The sequence below is a fragment of the Nelumbo lutea genome, chromosome 4 (assembly GCF_056320005.1).
Source record: "Nelumbo lutea isolate HS-2025 chromosome 4, American lotus-T2T, whole genome shotgun sequence".
Taxonomy (NCBI): domain Eukaryota; kingdom Viridiplantae; phylum Streptophyta; class Magnoliopsida; order Proteales; family Nelumbonaceae; genus Nelumbo; species Nelumbo lutea.
In genome coordinates this window covers 90,858,092-90,879,204 of record NC_142687.1, presented here as the reverse complement: position 1 = coordinate 90,879,204, position 21,113 = coordinate 90,858,092, and the positions used below count along the sequence as shown (strand labels likewise).

Genomic DNA, 21,113 nt, shown 5'->3' with positions numbered 1-21,113 from the left:
AACAAGTTTATGGTTTGGCCGCTCGGGTCAATGGTTGTTGACTTTTTCAACGATTTTTAGCCAAAAACTATGTTTAGGGTAAAATAGAACCGCTTGACTGAACGATTCCCAGGCTAAACGGTATGCCCGTCTGGATCAACGACAGTTTGAAAACCTTGATCTACATAGTTAATCATAAATATATAATTTTTGGATTTTATATGATAAATATATTGAAAAATGCATCAATGAATTAATATTAACCAATAAATATTATTTTTATAAAAACAATAGTAAAATAATTAAAAGTTTAAAAATATAATTTTATTGATAAAACATTAAAATTAAAAAAAAATAAGTAAAATAATTAGTATTTTATTGACAAAAATATTAAAATGTGAAACCGACAATAGGGTAGCCTTTCAAGGAAAGTGTGAAGTAGGGATCAAAAATCAAGTGTGGATGGTCCCCAACCACGAGATTTTGCCATGGATGAGAAATTGGGGTGTGGACGGGACTTGTCCACGCTATATTGGGGTGTGGATAGGACCGGTCCCATCCACACCCAGCCAAATGCGACCAAATCCCGTGGACAGGACCAAAACAGTCCCGTCCACGAGATTTAAGCGGTTCCAAACACTGCCTTCGTTAGTATGTTAGCTGGTTTGTTTCAGTAGAAACAGGGATTTGAATCCCCTTATTACCAAAATTGAGGATGGGGTTTTAATAGTGTGGTGATGTACTATTCAAACAGCCTCTACGGAGATTCGGGTGTAGGGGTGCAACTTGGGCGGGCCCAGCCTGAAATTTTACATGGGTTGGACTTGATTTTTTGATCCTCAAATTGGGCTCAGGCCTAAGAATTTGGACTTTTTTATTTTTCGGGCTAGGCCCAGGCTTAGCCCTTAGGTAGCCCAAACTTGGCTTGATTATAAACATAAATATATAAATACACACATATATATACACGTTTATGTATATACATATATATTTGTATACATATTTACATATATACACACATATATGTATATATATTTACATAAAATATATAGATACATGTATAATTTTAGAATGGGTTCATTGACCAACCTGAGCTCAGCCGGGTCCCAAGCTCAATTCGAGTACATTAAACTACAATGCAGGCTAGATGCAGGTTGAAAAAGTCAGGCTTGACCTTAGACTCAAACCTTAAACCCAAATTTTAGGGTTGGGCCTGGGTTGATCGTAAACCCGGCCCAACCCGCTGGATTTGCCCCCCTATATCACCATTCACCAAAATAGAGAAAAAAGGCAATACGAGAGAGAGAGAGAGAGAGAGAGAGAGAGAGAGAGAGAGAGAGAGAGAGAGAGGACTCCCACTAGACGCTATCTCAAGTCCCGCCGAGGGACGATCTTGGCTCACCATCACTAACAACAGTACAGCACTTTGCCACTTTGGGTGGCCAGGATGGCTTTGCAATCTGCTGAAGGAAAACTCAATCCTTTGCTTTCAAGTTTTCATTATATGGATGTGATCCAACTTATTTTCAGACCATTGCATAATATCGAAAATGCCCTTCAATGTTAAGACAATAATTATAATTAAGTAATCAAGTTTATTGTTCATATACATTTTGGTCACTAATCCAAGGCAGGGAATGCTTATTTGAAAAATAAATACTTATATAATATGTATTTATTCTAATAAACGCTCACAAGTGTTTAGTAAAAAAGCACTTATTTCCCAAATGCAAATTAGTACTTATTGATGTGATTTCAGCCAAAAAATAAGTGTCTGTTGGTTTAATCACTTCCAAACTTAGACTAAATTCTTTAGTCGGCACAATTTCAGGTAAGGGCAAATATGGCAAGTTAATACCGGGCAGGGGCAAGTATGGTATTCTGAAATAAACACGTGTAAGCTGGCTTAGGGGTCACTTGTACGATAAACATATTCCACCAACTTTCAAACTTTTTTCGTAGTGATTGGTACTTTGGTAGTTGGTTAACATACAGACAGCTTGGATGTAACACAGTTCCATTGCGGTAGACATGGTTCTGAATATCCCCTCTCTCTCGTTTCTCACCTTAATTTTCCTGTTTTCTTCACCCCTGGCAGAGACGATTGATTTCAGTTATCCGGCAGTGTTCAACTTTGGAGATTCGAATTCCGACACGGGTGGTCTTGTTGCTGCAGGGATCGGTGAAAGTCTTGACCCACCTAATGGACAGACCTATTTCCACAAGCCATCTGGGCGGTTCTGTGATGGCCGCCTGATCATTGATTTCCTGAGTAAGTTCTCTGAAACTAAATGGGGGATTTTGTATTGTAGTTTGTTTTAAGTGTGAAGCAACAGAGAACAGACTCCATGGGGGCTCATAGAGTCATCAGTCATGCATCTATTATTTACAAGTTGGAATCCTGGATCAACAGTTCTGGATTGTTCACCACTGTTGGCAATTCAACTCTTTGTATTGCCTGCAACCCAGAAACTAACTCTGAAACCACCATACAATCAAGAGATATATTTGATAGGCAAGGAAATTGGAAAGCAGATAGGACCAGTAATTTAATGAAGCATATGCTAATCCTGAACTTCTCTGAGTTCTCTCTCTCTCTCTCTCTATTAATATGATAATTCACGTAAGTAGGAAATAGTTTAACCAGTCCGCAAACAAAGTTTTTGATCCAATCTTATCTTCTTCTCAGGGTGTTTATATTTTTAGCCAATTAAGAAACATTTATTTTATTATGGTAAGAACACATTTAAGTAATTTCAGTATTTGTTTATGCAATGTGAGTACTTTTCTGCAAACAATGAACTATGAAAATAATGTTGTAATATTACTCAGTCTATTAGAATATAATCTTGTTTCATCCATAGTACTTGATATATTCATGATCTTATACATTGAATTACATTCTCCTCTTAGAAATGATTACATTTCCATGAGATATTAAGAGTTTTTCTCAAAAGCAATGAATGGCCATTACAACTTTAGAATTACCCCTGACCATGCAAATAAATAAATAAGTCAATCCACCTTACCTGTTTCTTATTTTCCTGTATTTATGTAGTGGATGCAATGGACCTGCCATTTCTAAATGCCTACTTGGACTCTGTTGGCACACCAACTTTCCAGAAGGGTTGTAATTTTGCAGCTGCAGGCTCTACTATACTCCCAGCAACTGCATCATCTGTCAGCCCATTTTCATTTGGGATTCAGGTTGCTCAGTTTTTCCGATTCAAAGCTCGTGTTCTTGAATTGCTGTCTAAAAGTATGGTTCATTTACTTGTTCCTTTTCCTTTTTAAGTTTTATGAGTGTTGATCAACAATGTGCTTGCACTGACTTTGAATTGTAAATTTTCTATACTTTACTCACTATACCTGGATGTTGTATGCAGTACAACCTTCTGCAAATTTAAAACATCATTCTTCATTTCTTTATTGTGATATATTTAATTACTGAATTAATTTGTTAGCCAATAAGTAGTTATAAACAAACCACATGCAAAACAAACGGACTGATCATTTCTACTCATTTCACACATCTATACACCAACTTCGTTGCCCTTTGGTTTTGTTATAATTATGAAATTTGGCTGACACCAATAATTTTCAATTTTTTGTAGGCAAGAAACCAAATAAATACCTCCCCCTGGAAGGTTATTTCAACCAGAGCCTTTACATGTTTGACATAGGCCAAAACGATCTTGCTGGTGCATTTTATTCTAAAACAGAGGACCAAGTTATTGCTTCAATTCCAACCATCTTGTTGGAGTTTGAAGCTGGAATTAAGGTTAGGTGAAATTCTTCCTTAATACATTAAAGTCTTAAAGCATTTTTTCTACCTTGTTCTTTTTAGTTTTTCTTTTCCTGAAAAAGAATAAGATAAGGTTTTAGCCATTTCTTTGTCTCAAATAAATTTTTATCCTCATTGTTTTCCATAATGTTATTATATGCCCAAGTAATTGAGAGTAAATTTCTCAACGTGTCCTTTCTCTTGTTTTTCTTACAGAGGTTATATGACCAAGGGGCAAGGAGGTTTTGGGTTCACAATACTGGTCCTTTAGGATGCTTACCTCAGAACATTGCCACATTTGGAAAAGACCCATCTAAGCTTGATGAACTAGGATGTGTCAGCTCACATAATCGTGCTTGTAAACTTTTCAATATACAGCTACATGCTATTTGCAGAAAATTACAGGGCCAATTTATTGATGCAAACATTACTTATGTCGATGTTTTTTCAATAAAGGTCAACCTAATAGCAAACTATTCTCGATACGGTAAGTAGTGATATCATTTATTACACCTTGATACCTGAACCAACAAATCTGTGCATCACACACACAAATAGATATATGGCACTTGATTTCTCTGTTAGGATGACGATTGAATGCTTGCGTGAATGTTCAAATGGCTTTTTGACCTGTTTAAGAAATGATCCTCACTCTGTACCATGAAATTAAAGTCTAGGAATGTTTTTCTTAGATAATCCATACAATTTCCTGCTAGATATTTGGTTTCTACAAGGAAATTGATTCTCTACTGTTCTCATGAAAATATTGGAAGGTATCACTAGAATATTGATAATGTGAAGGCATAGGTAAAAGAGATAATGGATCAAGTTCCAAAGACAATTATTCTTTTTATAAGTAACAATAGAAATATTGTATTAGTTCCAAAGTAAGTGTTATAGAGATGATTAATTTCAGTTTATTTGTTCTTGTTATAATTCATAATAAAGGTAATTAATCTTTCAAGATTGAAAATTTTCAGGGTTTGAACAACCCATAATGACTTGCTGTGGGTATGGAGGTGCACCATTAAACTATGACATTCGGATCTCATGTGGCCAGACCAAGACTCTGAATGGGAGCTCAGTTACAGCCAAAGGGTGCAATGATACAACTGAATATGTAAACTGGGACGGAATCCACTATACTGAAGCTGCAAATCAATATGTCTCATCTCAAATACTGACTGGAAAATATTCTGACCCACCTTTCTCAGACAAAATGCCGTTCCTTCTCAAGCTCAAGTTCTAAGGAGCCAACTTATTCTTTCTGCTGTAATAAATTCACATTTTTCTTTTTAATCAATATAATATATACAAATTATGTTATCAGTAAATTAGAGCTAGAAATTCAGCGATGGAATCTCATACTTCATTATCGGAAGTCATTGACATATAGTAAAATCATGTAGTGGAAATTCTTTTCTACATATGACTAATTTTATAAAATAAGGTACACAGTGAGGTTCAGTCTGTCAAAGGGCCATGTTTAGTTTGCTAGATAGATCCTTGGATACCATTATTACTTTTACGATATTTTTTATGGGTATGACAATGCTCATGGGAATAACATTTTGCAATGATTATTCTCTTGGACATCATTCCAAATATATATCAGTCTGAACCTGACTAAACAGAGTAATTTTAGAATAACATTTATTTATACAGATAATGCAAAAAACTATTCTTATCCTCTAGTGGGCAACTTCAAGTCAATTGGTCACTCTACACAAGAATTTGTACAACTAGCTCTTGTACACATCAAACTTACTTTTTGGAGACATAAGCATAGTATTGTGCCATAGGAACAACAAAGGCAATCACCAACAAACCTCCAACAACAAGACTGAACTGTCCACGTTTCTCCTCTGTCTCTTCCTTGGTCTTGAAGTTCGATTCTCTCTTGTTCTCATTGAACTTGGGCCCTCCAGGATCTGGGAGCCCATCAATGGAAGCAACAAGCCGTTTGGCTGTGCTATACACAGCTTCATTGTACTTTTCATCCGTAGCCAAGACTACAAACATGATACAGTAATTCAATCACCCATCAGTTATCTTCTAAAACAAAATTTATATTTCTAGCTATTGTTGAATAATATATGATAAATATAAGAAATTCCAGATGAAGATTAGTGAGTTTAAAGGTAAGTCTTAACAAGGAAAAGTGTGCCTTTTACTTGGAAGTGCTGAAATCCAATTCTAAAAAAGTACCATGTGTTCTTGCTAGCAAAATTCATAATATAAATCTTCAAAAGATCTGAACCAAAAAGCCCTTGGCTATCATGATTGCCAATAAGGAGAGAAAATGTTCTTTATCAGCATGGAAGGAAAAAAAGGAAAAAGGAAATCTAGGCAAATCAGGGAACAAATTGACCTCAATAACAAGTAAGCATGCAAATCTCAAATAAGAGAGAGAAAAAGAAACATTTATCTAATAGTATTCCTCCATTGAGCTTCAACATATTTTTATTGGCCTCCATATAATAATGGTTATTGTAGTTCAGAGATGATCAGTTTGGTGAAACATCCAGTCTATTTTCATCTATGAGAGTAAAAGTTACAAGAAACTTCACTGAATTCTCAGAAGTTAAGGGTTTTGAGGATTTAAGGATTCAGACCCATAAACTGAATTCTCGGAAGATGTAAAAATGTGTGATCCGAGTGTGCTCTTTATGAGACAATTCATGGATGTGTAATGCAAGCCTTATTGCAGAACCAAAACAATGATCTTGCTTACCGGGAAGATTTTCTGATACGGTTGCATCAAGAACAGTGTCACCAACAGCCTTGATGAATGCAGGCCCACCTGTGATCGCCCCTTCTTTCTGACTAGTAACAAGCACTACAATCCCTTTGTTGTTGCCTTCTTCAATGGTGGGATACCAACGCTCCAGAACTTGGTCAGCATACTCGAAAGCATCAGCTTTGCTCTGTCATAATATTTGGCATTTCAAACCAGAAACTAAGAAACCCAGAATCTTACAGTCCCATAGATTCTAAGCATACAAAACAAAATCACAAGAAACTTCAATATAAAATGCTTTTCTCCCATCATGTTTGAAAAATTCAAAGAGCAGAGAAACCCACATCCTTAAATCACCAAACGAGTTCCCTAAAAGAACCCGAACTACAATGTACTAAAGATGGATAGACTCCCAACTTACAGTAAGCTTGCGAACTGTGATAAAATTTATGTGAAAGTTCTTTCTGGATTCCAAATCCGAAAGTAACTGTTTCAAATCAGATCTTGTCACACGGCTAAGGACACCCGCATCGTCTACAACATATGATTCCGTCGGTGGGCCCTCACTGAGGACATCGAATTCTGATGCAATTGCTGAACCACTGGGCGAAATCGGGCAAAAATTGATAGCAAGAGTGAGTGCTAAAGCTGCTAATCCTTGGTGGACATGGGAGACCCAGCTTCTAGGGATTGAAAGTGGGGTAGCTACTGATGAAGGAGATGGTTTCTTGAGACTTGAATTGATGGGTTTGAAGTAGACAGAATTTGATCTGGGTTGAAGAGAGGTAGACAGAAGGATCTTTGAGGAGTAAGATTTTGCGCCAAAGAGAGGACAGAAAGAGTGAGGAGAGAACATGGTTTCCATGGAAGAGAATAACAGAGAGAAATGGTAGGAAATGGAATTGAGCAGAGAGTGCTCCCTTCTCTCTCTCCCTTTCTCTCTCTCTTTCTATCGTTCTCATTTTGATGGTCTGGATTTGCGTTGGGTGAATGGGTGGTCGAGTTCGAATAAGGATAAGACAAACGTTTCCACTAACGTCTATTATCCATGAAAATAAGATAAGGGTAATTAGGTCTTTTCAGTTTATCGAAGCCAGGAGGTCAGGTGACTCAGGTTGTCCACGAATTTTCTAAAGATCGAAACACCCTTCAAATCTGTGGGTTAATTGCCAGATAAGCATATACTAGCCACGTGGCAAACATGCAGAATGATATTTATGATTCTGGGCTTCTGGCAATTTCTGAAGTCCATTACGCTTAAATAAATGCCCATTAACTTTAAGGAATTTACTCCAACTACCCCTTTGTTGCGGTGTTCCCATAATCTGTATATGATCTCTATTATCCCGTTCGACGTTATCTAGTCCGTTTGTCCGCCATGGATGTTGTCAAGACTCTCCGATGGCCATCCTTCTGTCCCTCTCTTCGCATCCCACGAAACCTCCACAATATCCTAACCCTAATCCGAAGGTACCGAATCCCAAATGGAAGCTCCTGTCCAGATTCAGTATCTGCAACACCTCCAAGAGAGAGTTCGTTCTCAAGACTGCTGCCATCTCCATTGTGTCCGTAACCGAAGCCCTAAGACTCTTTCACAAGGATTCCGTAGCTTCTGCTGACACCGTGGCTCCGAAGAAGTCGATTCTTTCTGGCATTTTGAACACGAAATCGTGGTTTCAATTCTTCGGTGATGGATTCTCTATTCGAGTTCCGCCTGAGTTCGAAGACATCATGGAACCTGAGGTATATACTATATACATAATTTTTAATGTCTTTGGTGTTGAGTTCTTTCAGAATGGATAGTCCTAATAGCTGCAATAATTTAGTGGCCTTCTGTAGTGAATTTGCAATAATTTGCTCGCCGGAATTTATCCCTACTGCTATTTTCTTTATCTTAGTACATTTCAGAGAAAAGAGGTTTTGCGTAACTTGTTAGTCACATTCTCCTTAGCTAGAGCATCTTATTTCCCTAATTCTACATGTTTCTATGGCTTAACTTTAGGCTGTTTTTGGTTTGAAGGAAAAAGTAGGGAAAAGAAAGGAAATGCAGGGAAACCTTTGCAAACCTTGTAAGGGTTTCCCTACCTTTCCTTTCCTTTCCCTACCTTTTCCTTCAAACCAAACATAGCCTTAAATGACTTTTATCGGAAAGAATAGTTGAACCATTATTGATTTCGCTTCAAAATGTAACGTTTAAATGCAATAGGCCGATTTTAGTGGAAGTTATTAAAATTCCGCTTCCAAGAGATATTTAACGTCACTTGGGAGAGAGGTAAGATTAGGACTATTTAGGAGGTAGAAGCTAAATTTTATATCTCAAAGCACAGTTGGCATAAATTGGTGAAAACTAGAACTGTGACTATTGCTTCTTGAGGCATATCAAATAGATCTTAGTAGAGAATCTGCTCTGCGGTTGTCTGCTAGTAGTTACATCTCTTCAATGATCTTAAGCATATCTTTGCTTGATTTGTATCCACAATATAGTAAGGCAAGATCCCTCATAAACCCAGGGTAGGCCTATATAGTACCATCTTAACTGCTAGCTGTTGTTTTTGGGATTCCATGATAAATAATGTATGGCCACTTTATGCAAAAAATCTCAATTTAGGTTAATATCGAGTCCATCACACCCATAGCCAGAAACAACATTGGGTAGTGGCCCTATAATAAACAGCATGTGGTATTGTCATACAACCAGAGATAAGGCATCTCTGTTCTTATAAATATGAACAACTTAACGATTCCCACTGTCGATTACAAGATGCTCAACATGAATGACCCTCACTATTGGATTCATTATGGCACACTGGCACTTGTATCTTTATAGCATATAATGCTGACTAGATGACTAGATGTGCAAGTTCTCACCTATTCTTTACTTTTCCTTTTGTTATTCTTTCCTTTAGTTTAAGATTTGGATATCAAAACTTCTTGTTCATGAATACATTAATTGGGGGGCTGTTCACTATTTCCTTTTGGGTTCTAGTACCTAATATACCCCTTGAGATGATCATTATGTGATGAAACAATCTTCACGGGAAAGAATGGTGATTTATGTGCAAACCTATCCACCCATCCTTCTTGTGGTCAGGTACATAAAGGCTTTAATTTAACAGATACTGAATTTTTTTTTTCTTTTTTTTTGATTAGATGTGGTTCACTGCTGTAGGATTTCAGTGCTGGGTTATCACTGTATGGAGATAAGGCCAAACCCAAAACTTTTGGAGCACGTTTTGCATCTCCTGATGGGTATGTCATCCCACATTGTGTTCCTGTTGTATATGCAGTGGTTATTCACATCCGACATCAGTATCAATAACTGTAACTTTTTTTATGGAAATAGTCCCCAATTTGCTCCTTATTTCCATATTTATCTTGTATTTACTTCTACTTTTACAATTTTAGTAGGTAGTATCCAAACCTTGTTCAGTATTTTCCTCTTGCAACTCTTTGTTTTATTGATTGATCCAGGTCAGAAGTTTTGAGTGTTGTTACTCGCCCAACCAATCAGCTAAAAATCACTTTCTTAGAGGTTTGTGCAGTGTTGATTCTTGTGCTTTTGATATTCTCCAAAGCAAGGATATGATCTATAATTAATTCTCAGTTAAAGGGAAATCCTTTTAAATACTTTTCTAGCTTCAGCTCTTATTGACAACATGCATAAATCTTTGGAGTCATTGATGGTTAATTGTACTTTAGAACTTCGATGCTCTCCTTGGAAGTTACTGTCCTTACCAACTAGGTAGTAAACACATTAGGGGCCCTTACTTGAGGCGGAGTTACCATGTTCATATCCACCCAAGTAAATCTTCTTACTTTTCTGTCACTGTCGCTCTGATTGCTTATCATGATGGGAAAATAAGAAAGATTCTGTCTGATTTTTGTATCATTTTTTATGCACATGATAATTGATATACTACTCATCTTCAGATGTAATATCAGAATATGATTTTACTATCACCTACAATGCTTCTTAAGCATCAGCCTCTTTCTGATATCATTTTTTGTGCATTTCTTTTCCCTTGGTTATTGGTTTATGTCTTTGATCTTTAAGCATATAGCAAGTGCCAAATACTTTTCATTCAATCTTGCATGAAAACCAGCATTTCCATTTTCTAGTTAAGGGACTCATTTTGGGATTTGGGAATGATTTTTATGAAAAGCAAACTGTTGTTAGATCTTTATATCAACTTGACTTTAATTTTCATATTAGTTTCACCTGTCTCCCGTTTCTCCTTTTTCTATTTTTATTCTATGAAATCTTATTTTATTTGAAAAAAGGTCATTACCAATGTTGGTCCAAACCATCTGGGGTATTGAGAGGGGTAGATTGGGTACAGTCCTAACCTTTGGCATTTTTTTCTTAGACTGGATCCCACGATCCCATGCATGCCACCCTGAGGTTTTACCATTATACCAACTAATAGCCCCTATGATTTTTTTCTTTTATTAAAAAAAGTATTATTTTACAGAGAACATATTGTGGGCAACTCTGGTAGATGTTCCCTGAGTAATCTCATACCATTTACTGAATTGAACAGGCCAAAGATATTACAGATTTAGGATCCTTGAAAGAGGCAGCAAATATCTTTGTTCCAGGTAAATTTGAAGTGGATTCTACTTTTAAGTTGGGAAATTGATTTTTTTTCTCTTGATAGTTTACTTCTTATTTCACTTGATGTATTAGGATATACGTATACCAACTTTGTCAAAAAAAAAAAAAAGAAAAGGATATATCTACTTTATCTGAGAACAAGGACCTGTCTTCACTCATCAAATTCTGCTCTATCTGGTTTTTTATTGTATAGGTGGGGCAACCTTATACTCTGCACGCACGATCAAAATCAAGGAAGATGAAGGTCTCAGGTATGCTCACTGTGCCAATATTGTAAAATCATACTTATGTATTAGGCTATAAATATGCACTATGCCCTTAGGATGAAAATTTATGATACTTGTCTACAATTCCACTTACCTTCCCCATGACCATTGCTAAATGGGTGTGAAACCTCTGAGTCACTAGGGGGCATGATATCAAGTTAATTAACCAGTAATATATTTGAGTTCGTTTGTTGTTCTCACTTCTCAGTAAAATACTTTTAAATCATTTGGTCAAGAATATTATCTGTATCTTAAGAAGACGTCCATCTAATTTACACTGTTCTGATAATTGATTTATTTCAGGACCTACTATTTTTATGAGTTTGGCATAGATGAACAGCATGTCGCATTAGTGGCTGCTGTTAACAGTGGGAAGGTACTTATACATGCATGTTCTTCAGTGTTTGATCACTTGGTTGCTCGGTTTTGAACTTGGAATTTGAAAGGCCTTCATTTTCCATTGGAACCTTCATCTCATTTTTTTAATATTTTCAATAATTTATATTGTTTTCTTATTTAAGTTTTCCCATATACTGCAGGCATTTATTGCTGGAGCTACTGCTCCACAGTCTAAATGGGAAGAAGATGGTTTAAAGCTTCGCTCTGCTGCCATATCAATGTCTGTCCTATAATCATCCATAGGAAACATCTATTGAACAGGTTGAGAAATTATCCATCTCCTATACAATATCTTCTATTTCTTTTTTCTTTTGAACAAAGGTTTAATATGATTATGGCATTCCTATCTTCCTTTGTTTGTCTTGAACAAATTATTGTCTTCGAAGAAAATTTAAGTGCTGACTTTTTTTTTTGGTAATTTCAGCTGTGGAAGGGCAATTCTAAGGACCTGAAGGTCTGAAATCCATCCCTATGGAAGAGACTCGAGAAGGCTTCTGAATGCAATCTTGTACTTGAGCAAGTCTGAGATGTCTTCCTTCCATCACAGATACCCAATTTTGCAGCACACTGCCTACTGAATTAGGTGAAGGTTCCTTCAGTTATGAAAAAGCTGTAATGTCCACTGCCATGTCAAAGATGCAGCCAAGTGGCTGTGCTTTTCAAGGACTTCTGCTTAATCATGGGATCAAAGCATTGGAAATTTTGTAAACAAAACAACCTGAACCCTACTATGATTCATATAGATGACATTTACAGAAAATGTTCATCTTGATTTGTTTGTATTCTTGGCACACTATTCATTAGCATTTTTATTCTCCCATGCATGAAATGGTTTTGGTGGTCTGTATGCTTGTTTTGCCTGATAAATTACCCACATCTTCACACCACACTACAGTATTTGCATGGACCATATAATTCCTTGTAATATTACGAAAAAAAAAACGGATGATTATATGGCAAGGACCACTTAATGGGTACAGTTTTTGATTTCTTTTCGTGGGAATGAGGTATAGCGGGTGATCCCAGCAAGTTAGGTCTGAATTCAGTCATCCCAATTCAAGGCTCAATTCCTAACTAGTACTCAGTCAATAGCACCATGGTTCAATCCCAGAGTCCACAGGACGCAAGGTGCACAAACTGAAACTTCTAAGGGTCCCTTTGGTCACAGTCGGAATCGGATTGGCCTATTCTCTTCACCTGTTTCTGTTTGGTTCAGACTGGAATCAGAATTCGCTGGCAAGGGAGGAGGTAATGGTCATTCCCTCAAATGAGAAATGTCATTCCACCAGGAATGGGAATAGGATTCTCATAATACTCAACGAAATACTTAGAATTGAAATAGGCCATTCCAATTCCGACTTTGAACCCCTACTTGCGTAAACCAAATGAACCCTAAATTCTTAACAAGTTACTGATTGATTCGGATTTGGGTTAGGTTAGAGCTTCAAACCAAACGATATGGTTAAGAGAAGGCCCAAGAGTTGATCTCTGGCCCCAAATAGAAGGCCCAGTCTCATTCCCAAAACGTCTAAAATAATGACGTACAAATAGTCTAGAATCTAATTGTGATTGTACAGTTTCCCCACCCCACCTTTTCCTATTTTTTTCTTTCAAACCAAACACAGCGTAAAAGAATGATTTCCCACAATTAAACTTTGAATGTGGGACTTTGGGAGCATCTCAGAGACTAGGGCCTGTTTGGCACATCTTTTTTGGGAAGATCTTCTATTAGCTCTGACATGCAAAAGACGCATTGAGCTTTTGCATGAAAATCTGAGCAGCTCGAAACATGTTTGGCAGATGCATGTCTTCTGTATCTTTCCATGCGAGAATAAAACGTCTTGATAGTAAATCCAATTGAAGATTACAGCTGAAGAGTAGAGAAGAGAAGAGAAGCGAAGCGAAGCGAAGAGAAGAGAAGAGAAGAGAAGAAGAAAGAAAGGAGAAGGATTAGGGGCAATGGAACAGTGCTGGTGGCACCAGCTTCATTATAATATATAGGGCAAAAAAAATAAGAAGGGAAATGACCCTTGTGCCCCTACTAAGTAAAGTTACAATAACAGGTTAAAATAAAAAAGCTTTAATCAGCCAAACTGACCCTAACAAAATAAAAAACAATATATTTCAACACTCCCCCTCAAGTTGGAGCATAGGTGCCAATCATACCCAACTTGTCACACAAATCATTGTGCCGCACATGATGAAGACCTTTGGTGAAGATGACTGCAAGTTGTTCTTCTGAGCTGACATATCGGGTGCACACTTCTCCATTTACAAGTTTCTCTCTAATAAAATGCTTGTTCACTTCAATGTGTTTCGTCCTATCATGGAGGACTGGATTAGTTGCAATGTTGATAGCAGTCTTATTGTCGCAATAGAGTGACATAGTGTTGCTAACTGTAAAACCCAGTTCTCCTAACAAATTTCTTATCCACATGATTTCAGCAACTCCATGAGACATAGCTTTGTATTCTGCTTCAGCATTATATCTAGCCACCACACTTTGCTTCTTACTTTTCCATGTGACTACGTTCCCCCCCCCCCCACCCCACAAAGAAATAATATCCACTAGTAGACTTTCGGTCATCAATTGCCCCTACCCAATCAGCATCAATATATACTTCCACCTTTAAATGTCCATGTTTCTAGAACAGCAAGCCCCAACTCCAGGAAACTTCTTGAGGTATCTGAGGATCTTCCCTGCAGCCTCAAGATGAGTTGTCCTAGGATTGTGCATGAACTGACTAAGGACACCCACTACGTAAGCAATATCAAGCCTGGTCATAGACAAATACAAGAGTCTCCCTACAAGTCTCCGAAGCTTCTTCACATCTTTCAAGAACTCTCCCTGGCTGTCTCCCAGTTGATGGTTAGATTCAATTGGTGAGTCAATTGGTCTTGCCCCTAGTTTGCCTGTATCTTCTAGTAGATCTAGTATACATTTCCGTTGGGAAATAAAGATGCCCTTGTGAGAGCGGGCAACTTCAATTCCAAGGAAATAACATAATGGGCCTAGATCTTTCACCTCAAATTGAGTGGCTAAGAACTTTTTTAGTCTTTGTATCTTAGCCTCCCAATCTCCTATGATCACAACGTCATCCACATACACAATTAGAGCTATAATTTTCCCTTCACCTTTCTTCACAAATAGTGTGTGATCTGATAGGCATTGTTTGAACCCCATCTGTTGAACTGCTAAGTGAAACTTACTAAACTAGGCTCGAGGAGATTGTTTCAGCCCATATAAAGATTTTTTTTTAACTTGCACACTTTTTGTTCATTGCTTTTGGCACAAAAACCTGGAGGTTGGGTCATGTACACTTCCTCTTCTAAGTCACCATTCAAGAAAGCATTTTTGATGCCCAATTGGTGAAGTTCCCAATCAAGACTTGCCGCCAGTGAAAGGAGAATTCTGATAGAGTTCATCTTGACTATTAGGGCAAAAGTCTGCATAGTCCACTTCATATACTTGTGTAAAACCTTTTGCCACCAGTCTGGCCTTGTACCTTTCAATAGTTCCATCAGCCTTATGTTTTACTGTAAACACCCACTTACACCCCACGGGTTCCTTCCCTTCAAGAAGATCCACCAACTCCCAAGTGCCATTTTTGTGTAATGCATCAATCTCTTCTTTCATTGCATCTGTCCATTCAGGTTTGGATAAAGCTTCTATCACATTCTTAGGAACGGGGATACTGTTAATAGATGAGAGGAATGCACAATATGAATATGAAATATGACTATAGGACACAAAGTGAGAGATAGGATGGTTAGTGGTACAAGATCTAACACCCTTTCTCTTAGCTATAGGAACATCAAGATCATTAATGACAGGGAATCAACATTGAGAGGAGTAGGCATATCAATAGGAGCAAGTGTACCTGGCTGATAGGAAGGATCAACCTCTGGTGAAGCCGATGATGTTGGTTGCATAGTGTCAGGTTATATGGATCTTGAACTCTGTTGGCTTTTGTGGCGGCGAAGAAAGACACGGAATGGAGGAGGGTCAGGTAGAGGTGGTAATTGAGTCTAAGCCTGTTTCTCCTCAACCCTACTCTTTCCCTTAGGAGAAACCGAGAAGAAATGTTGATTTTCAAAGAAGGACACGTCGATTGAGACATAGTACTTACGAGAGGCGGGATCATAACAACGATACCCCTTTTAAGATAAAAGGGTAACCAAGGAAGACACAAGGAATAGCACGAGGATCAAGTTTACCCCGAGTAGGTGACAAGTTATGAACAAAGCAACGACACCCCAAAACATGCATTGGAATGGGAACAACAGAGCTATAGAAAACAAAAGTAGATGTGGGGCCTTATACTCTAGTAACCGAGATGGCATACGGTTGATGATGCACACAGAACAACATCCATCAAAAAATGTTTCGGAACATTCATATGGATTAACAAGCCACGAGCTACTTCAAGAAGATATTTTTTTCTTTCAACAACACCGTTTTGTTGGGGTGTCCTAGCATAAGAGTTTCGTTAAAGTGATCCACTCAAAGCAAAGAATTTCACGAGATCACTGTGGAAGTATTCCTTTGCATTGTTTACCAATCGTCTTCCCTGAGGCCAAATCTTGAAACACACATGAAGATGGATAAAAAGTAACTGAACAATTCAATGTGTGAGTAATAGTACTAATGAAAAGCAAATTTATAGGTAATTTAGGAACATATAGTACATTAGAAAGGGTAAGGCTGAGTGGGAGAGATATGGTTCCTTGGCCAGCTATGGTGGAGAAAGAACCATCAGCTAGTCACCTTATCTCTCATAGAGAGAAGATTGTATGCTTGAAATAAACTTGACTTACCAGTCATGTGGTTTGAGTCTCTGTAGTCAATTACCCAAGAGGAATCAGAGGTATGAGATGACACATAGAAGGCAGTGGAAGTGTTACCTCATGCAGACGCAAAGGAGGTAGAAGGAGTAGGACTTGAATCCATCTAGCGAAGAGTCCTACCATATAACTCCAAATGGTCACAGAAGGAGTTGATGATCTCTTCCTTAGGATCAAAACTGGGATGCCTTTCCTGAGTTACCATGGGACCAATCTCTTGAGATGCTATATTAGTTGAGTTATACTTTTTCTGATTCTAATGACTTGGTTTCTTGCCCTGATCAGTTGTTGACTTCTTACCCAAATCCTGTGCCCATTTAGGTTTTCCATGGAGATCCCAACATGTATCTCTGGTGTATCTTGTCTTCTGGCAGTGAGTGCAACAAAGTTTACTCTTATCATTTGTTCACTTCTGAGAGTCACCCTTCTTAAAACCACCTCTGACATTATCTGAACTTCCCCGGATAGCTAGGGCAACTGGCTCCCCCTCAGTACATTTCATCACATTTTTTCTACTCTCTTCTGACTGAACCAAGGCATAACCTCCTGAACTGATGGCAAGTCCTTACTTCCGAAGATCTGCACCCTGATGAACTCATATGAAGGATTCAGCCCCAAGAGGAAGGCAAATACCTGTTGCTGAGATACAAGTGATTTGTATGCCTTTGCATCTTCATCACAGTTCCAGTTAACATTCTGATAGTGATCAAGTTCTTTCCATATTGATGTCAGATCTGAATAGTACAACGAGAGATTCCTTTCCCCCTATTTGCAAGTGGACAGTTCAACTTGCAGTTTTAGCCCACATAAAAGTTTTTCTGTTTGAATAGGTGGACTTTGCTTGTTCTCGTATTTCACAAGCAGTTTTAGCCCACATAAAAGTTTTTCTCACCTATGGCAACATGGAAACCAAGAGCCATGACATCACCATACTATTTTCTTGGTTTCATTTATCATATTCAGCACTTTCGCTCTTTGGTTCCTTCACTTTCCCATTAATGTATTCTATTTTTTCCCTAGCAGTGATGTAGAGTTTTATTCCCTTAGACCATTCAAGGTAATTCAAACCATCGAAGGAAATAACAACCATGGGGAAACTCATATCCATTCCCCCACTCACTCCATTTTGACTTCCAGAAATCCCTGAAGTAGTAGAATTCTCAGACGACATGGTCAATACAATTTTTTTTTTATCTAAAACCTTAACTTGGGATCCCTCCTTATATCAGTCCAAAAAGCTCCACACACAACAGGTGATCAGTCCACACACACTTCTGTTTTTTGGACTTAATCTATCCACACACAAAATTTTTTCAGACCTGTATGGAATAACAATCCCAGCCTACTAGTTTTCCAGAAGGTCCACATGCATTAATCACAAGGGGAGATCCTTACACACAAGACATCAAGCCAACAAGTAGAAAAAACAGGACGTACGTGACCTGCAACCACCTTTCACAGGTACAGGATCAAATGATCCAAAACAAACAAAGGTAAAAACCTTACAAGGGTCTATCGACATTCAATGGTTTAGATCCATTTGTTTTCCACTTGGTACACAACCAAGGAAAGAAAGAAAAAATAGGAAAAAATAGGGTGATACCAGTTGCAGATCTGATTCGATCAACCCAGATTTACTCCTCTGTTCCGCCCAGATTCAGCAGCTTGGAGAAGACACTTGGTCGCCCAGATTCAATGGCCAGGCTCTGATACCATCTTGACAGTAAATCCAATTGAAGATTACAACAAAAGAGTAGAGAAGATAAGAGAAGAGAAGAAGGATTAGAGGCAATGGAACAGCGTTGGCGGCGCCAGCTTCATTATAATATATAGGGTGAAAAGAAAAGGAAAATGACCCTTGTGCCCCTACTAAGTAAAGTTACAATAACAGATTAAAATTAAAAATCTTTAATCAGCCAAGTAGACCCTAACAAAATAAAAAACAATTTATTTCAACAAAACGCAAAAGGCGCAGAAAGCTTTATTTGAAGCTTCCCGAAATGGGCTTCTCGCGTCTTTTCGGCTCTCCATCTTTTGGGGGCTAGATCTTCCATGAGCCAAACGGGAATAGTCCGAAAATTAGTCTTCTTGGCATGTAAACAACTGAAAGACCGCACAAAAAGATGCGCCAAACAAGTCCAAGTTAGTAAGGTATTACATTGATCGGATGGATGAACCACCTAAAACCTTATCCACTTTAGTTTATCGATGAAATGGAACAATTGACAGCCGTTGAAATGGAATATCACTTTTCTTTTTCTTATATTAGATTGATAGGATAGACCCTACACGTCTCTAATTGCTCATGTCATATTATGTAAATTTTCCTAATTTTTAATGCTTTGTAGGGTTTTTTGAAATCCCACCTTCCAAAATTTTTCCATCCCATTTTTTTTTTTTCTGTTGGGATAAGCAGACTGACAGCACTCCACCTTAGAAATAAGAAATTATAGCCCCCTCCTAATCTACCAGTAGCCCTCCTAATAAATCGCATCCTGCCCGTGGATTTGGCATCGATCCACAATTAGGATTCATCCCACCTGTATGGTGGAGCTAAGATTTGTTCGAGTGGATTGAACAGTAAAAACCCCTTTTCTGTTTTGACGCTCCATCTTCCTTTTTGAGGACACATTTTCTGCGATCCCATAAACCCGAGACCCCAACACACCATTGTTTAGTGATAAAGACAAAATATCAGGTCAAACCCGTGTCAGATTAAAGCACGGACATGTTCAAAACTCACTGGAAGGTCTTGGGCTTGTCTTGAATCGGTGGTTGTAGGAAATGTGTTCTCTTCCTTTCTTAAAAAAAATATAAGAAGAAAGATCATCCCATCCCACAAACCAAATATACCCTAAACCCTAAAGCAATAAATGAAGTTTTTATCGCTTCAAAAAATAAAAAAAAAATATTTTTTATAAAATTTATATTGATCAACCTCAAATGTTATAAGTAGAAGGGACAATGATACCAAACACAACCTAAAAATTGTGATTTTCAAGACAATGTGCTTATTTCTATTCATTGGTGTCTAAGGTGATTTATATTTAAACTCTAATAGCAAGTCAGTTGATTTGAATTGGATTTTCTTTCCCTGATTAATAAATAAATTATTATTTATGTAGTTTTTTTGGATAAATTACAAACAGCCACTCTTTACTTAAATGGTCGTTACAATTAGCCCCCCAAAACTTTGTTTTGTGATAAAGACGCCTGAACCTCTGGGTTCAAACACTTCGCCTCCGCTGTTAGCATGCCGCCAATTAAGTCAATGGAATGTTCATTTAAACATTTATAAAATTCCAAATATCATTATGTTATTTTATGATTTTTGCCCTTTTAATTTGATTTTTTCTAAAATCCTAGTACTCACATGATTTCCCTCAACCTTCTTTCATTCAAGTTCATCTCCAAATGATTTGTGTTTTTAAAATGGTTATTTTCATAATTTTGATATTTGTCATGTCAGTCCATAAAAATTTTGTATGAATAATTTAGTAACTCTACTTTACTTTTACTATCAACCTTGCCTACACGTTAAGTGCTGAAAATTTAGGGGGTTCTTTGTCGTCAAACAAATTAAGTATAACGTGCCTATCTCTAATTTATCATACCATTTTTCATGGATCATTGTTTAGGGGGTGTTTAACAACATCGTCGTTTTTTTTTTAACAAAAAACAACAGCCATATCAACAATGTTGAAGTTGAACACACCCTTGGTGTATGGCTAACCACATTTTATCATGGTTTTCGAATCACCATTAACCCGGATGGTCGGTCCATTTGACCTATAAACTATCTAGGCAACCGGTTCTATTTCACCCCAAACCCATTATATAAAAACAGTTTTTTTGACAGTTTTTTTTCATTTCAATTATTATTTGTTTATTCTTTATTTTTTAATTCATTTGAATTGGATGGTCAAACCATTGACCAAAAAATTAGTGACCAAAGCGGTTCTGGTTCTAAATCAGTTTTTAAAACATTGCATTTTATTCACCAGATGCTTATTCTTTTAGGTTTATGCGACTACATAACAGGTATGTCCCCTTCCCCCAACCCATTAGCCGCCAATCCTGATGTAGGTGGGATTTGATCCCTAGTTTCGATTACCAATTGAGCTAGTAGACATTTAAAATCTTTTTATTCTTATTCCTCTATTTTTTGGGGGAGGGGGATGGGGGACGGATGGCTCCCGCCTCATAGTGTGACCCAAGCATGGCCGAGATCAAATAAGCCCCCCCCCCACCCCCCCCCCCCACCAAAAGATGGTGCCCTACATCATATCCCTGCCGTGTACTGGGAACATCTCTCGATGATAGTATCATAAATGATGAACATTATCGGAAGATGTTTCTAATACACGGCAGGGATGTGTTGTGGGGCACCGTCTTACGGGGGGCTGATTTGAACTCAGCACAGCCTGATACATCATTTTATTCTAATAATTTTTTCAATTTCATTTAATCATTTTATATATATAT

At 37.6% G+C, this 21,113-nt stretch overlaps 3 protein-coding genes across 3 annotated transcripts; 2 read left to right on the top strand and 1 right to left on the bottom strand.

Moving 5' to 3' along the window:
* The first annotated feature begins 1,942 nt into the window (after positions 1–1,942).
* On the top strand, positions 1,943–5,097 carry LOC148861749 (GDSL esterase/lipase At1g54790-like). The gene is made up of 5 exons (XM_088983343.1): positions 1,943–2,251; positions 3,038–3,238; positions 3,594–3,760; positions 3,980–4,250; positions 4,744–5,097. Exons 1-5 carry the CDS (start codon positions 2,011–2,013, stop codon positions 5,010–5,012), a joined length of 1,149 nt encoding a protein of 382 aa, XP_088839469.1. The 5' UTR covers positions 1,943–2,010; the 3' UTR covers positions 5,013–5,097.
* Positions 5,098–5,332: 235 nt separating this feature from the next.
* LOC148861748 (UPF0603 protein At1g54780, chloroplastic-like) lies at positions 5,333–7,528 on the bottom strand. Its single transcript, XM_088983344.1, has 3 exons — positions 6,925–7,528; positions 6,498–6,690; positions 5,333–5,775 (listed from the first exon to the last, which is right to left on the bottom strand). Exons 1-3 carry the CDS (start codon positions 7,366–7,368, stop codon positions 5,528–5,530), a joined length of 885 nt encoding a protein of 294 aa, XP_088839470.1. The 5' UTR covers positions 7,369–7,528; the 3' UTR covers positions 5,333–5,527.
* Positions 7,529–7,837: 309 nt separating this feature from the next.
* LOC148861747 (tagatose-6-phosphate ketose/aldose isomerase, putative (Mog1/PsbP/DUF1795-like photosystem II reaction center PsbP family protein)) lies at positions 7,838–12,612 on the top strand. Its single transcript, XM_088983345.1, has 8 exons — positions 7,838–8,246; positions 9,673–9,752; positions 9,975–10,035; positions 11,045–11,102; positions 11,312–11,369; positions 11,688–11,760; positions 11,924–12,044; positions 12,208–12,612. The coding sequence occupies exons 1-7, from the start codon at positions 7,905–7,907 to the stop codon at positions 12,014–12,016; spliced, it is 765 nt and encodes a 254-aa protein (XP_088839471.1). The 5' UTR covers positions 7,838–7,904; the 3' UTR covers positions 12,017–12,044; positions 12,208–12,612.
* The last annotated feature ends 8,501 nt before the right edge of the window (positions 12,613–21,113 follow it).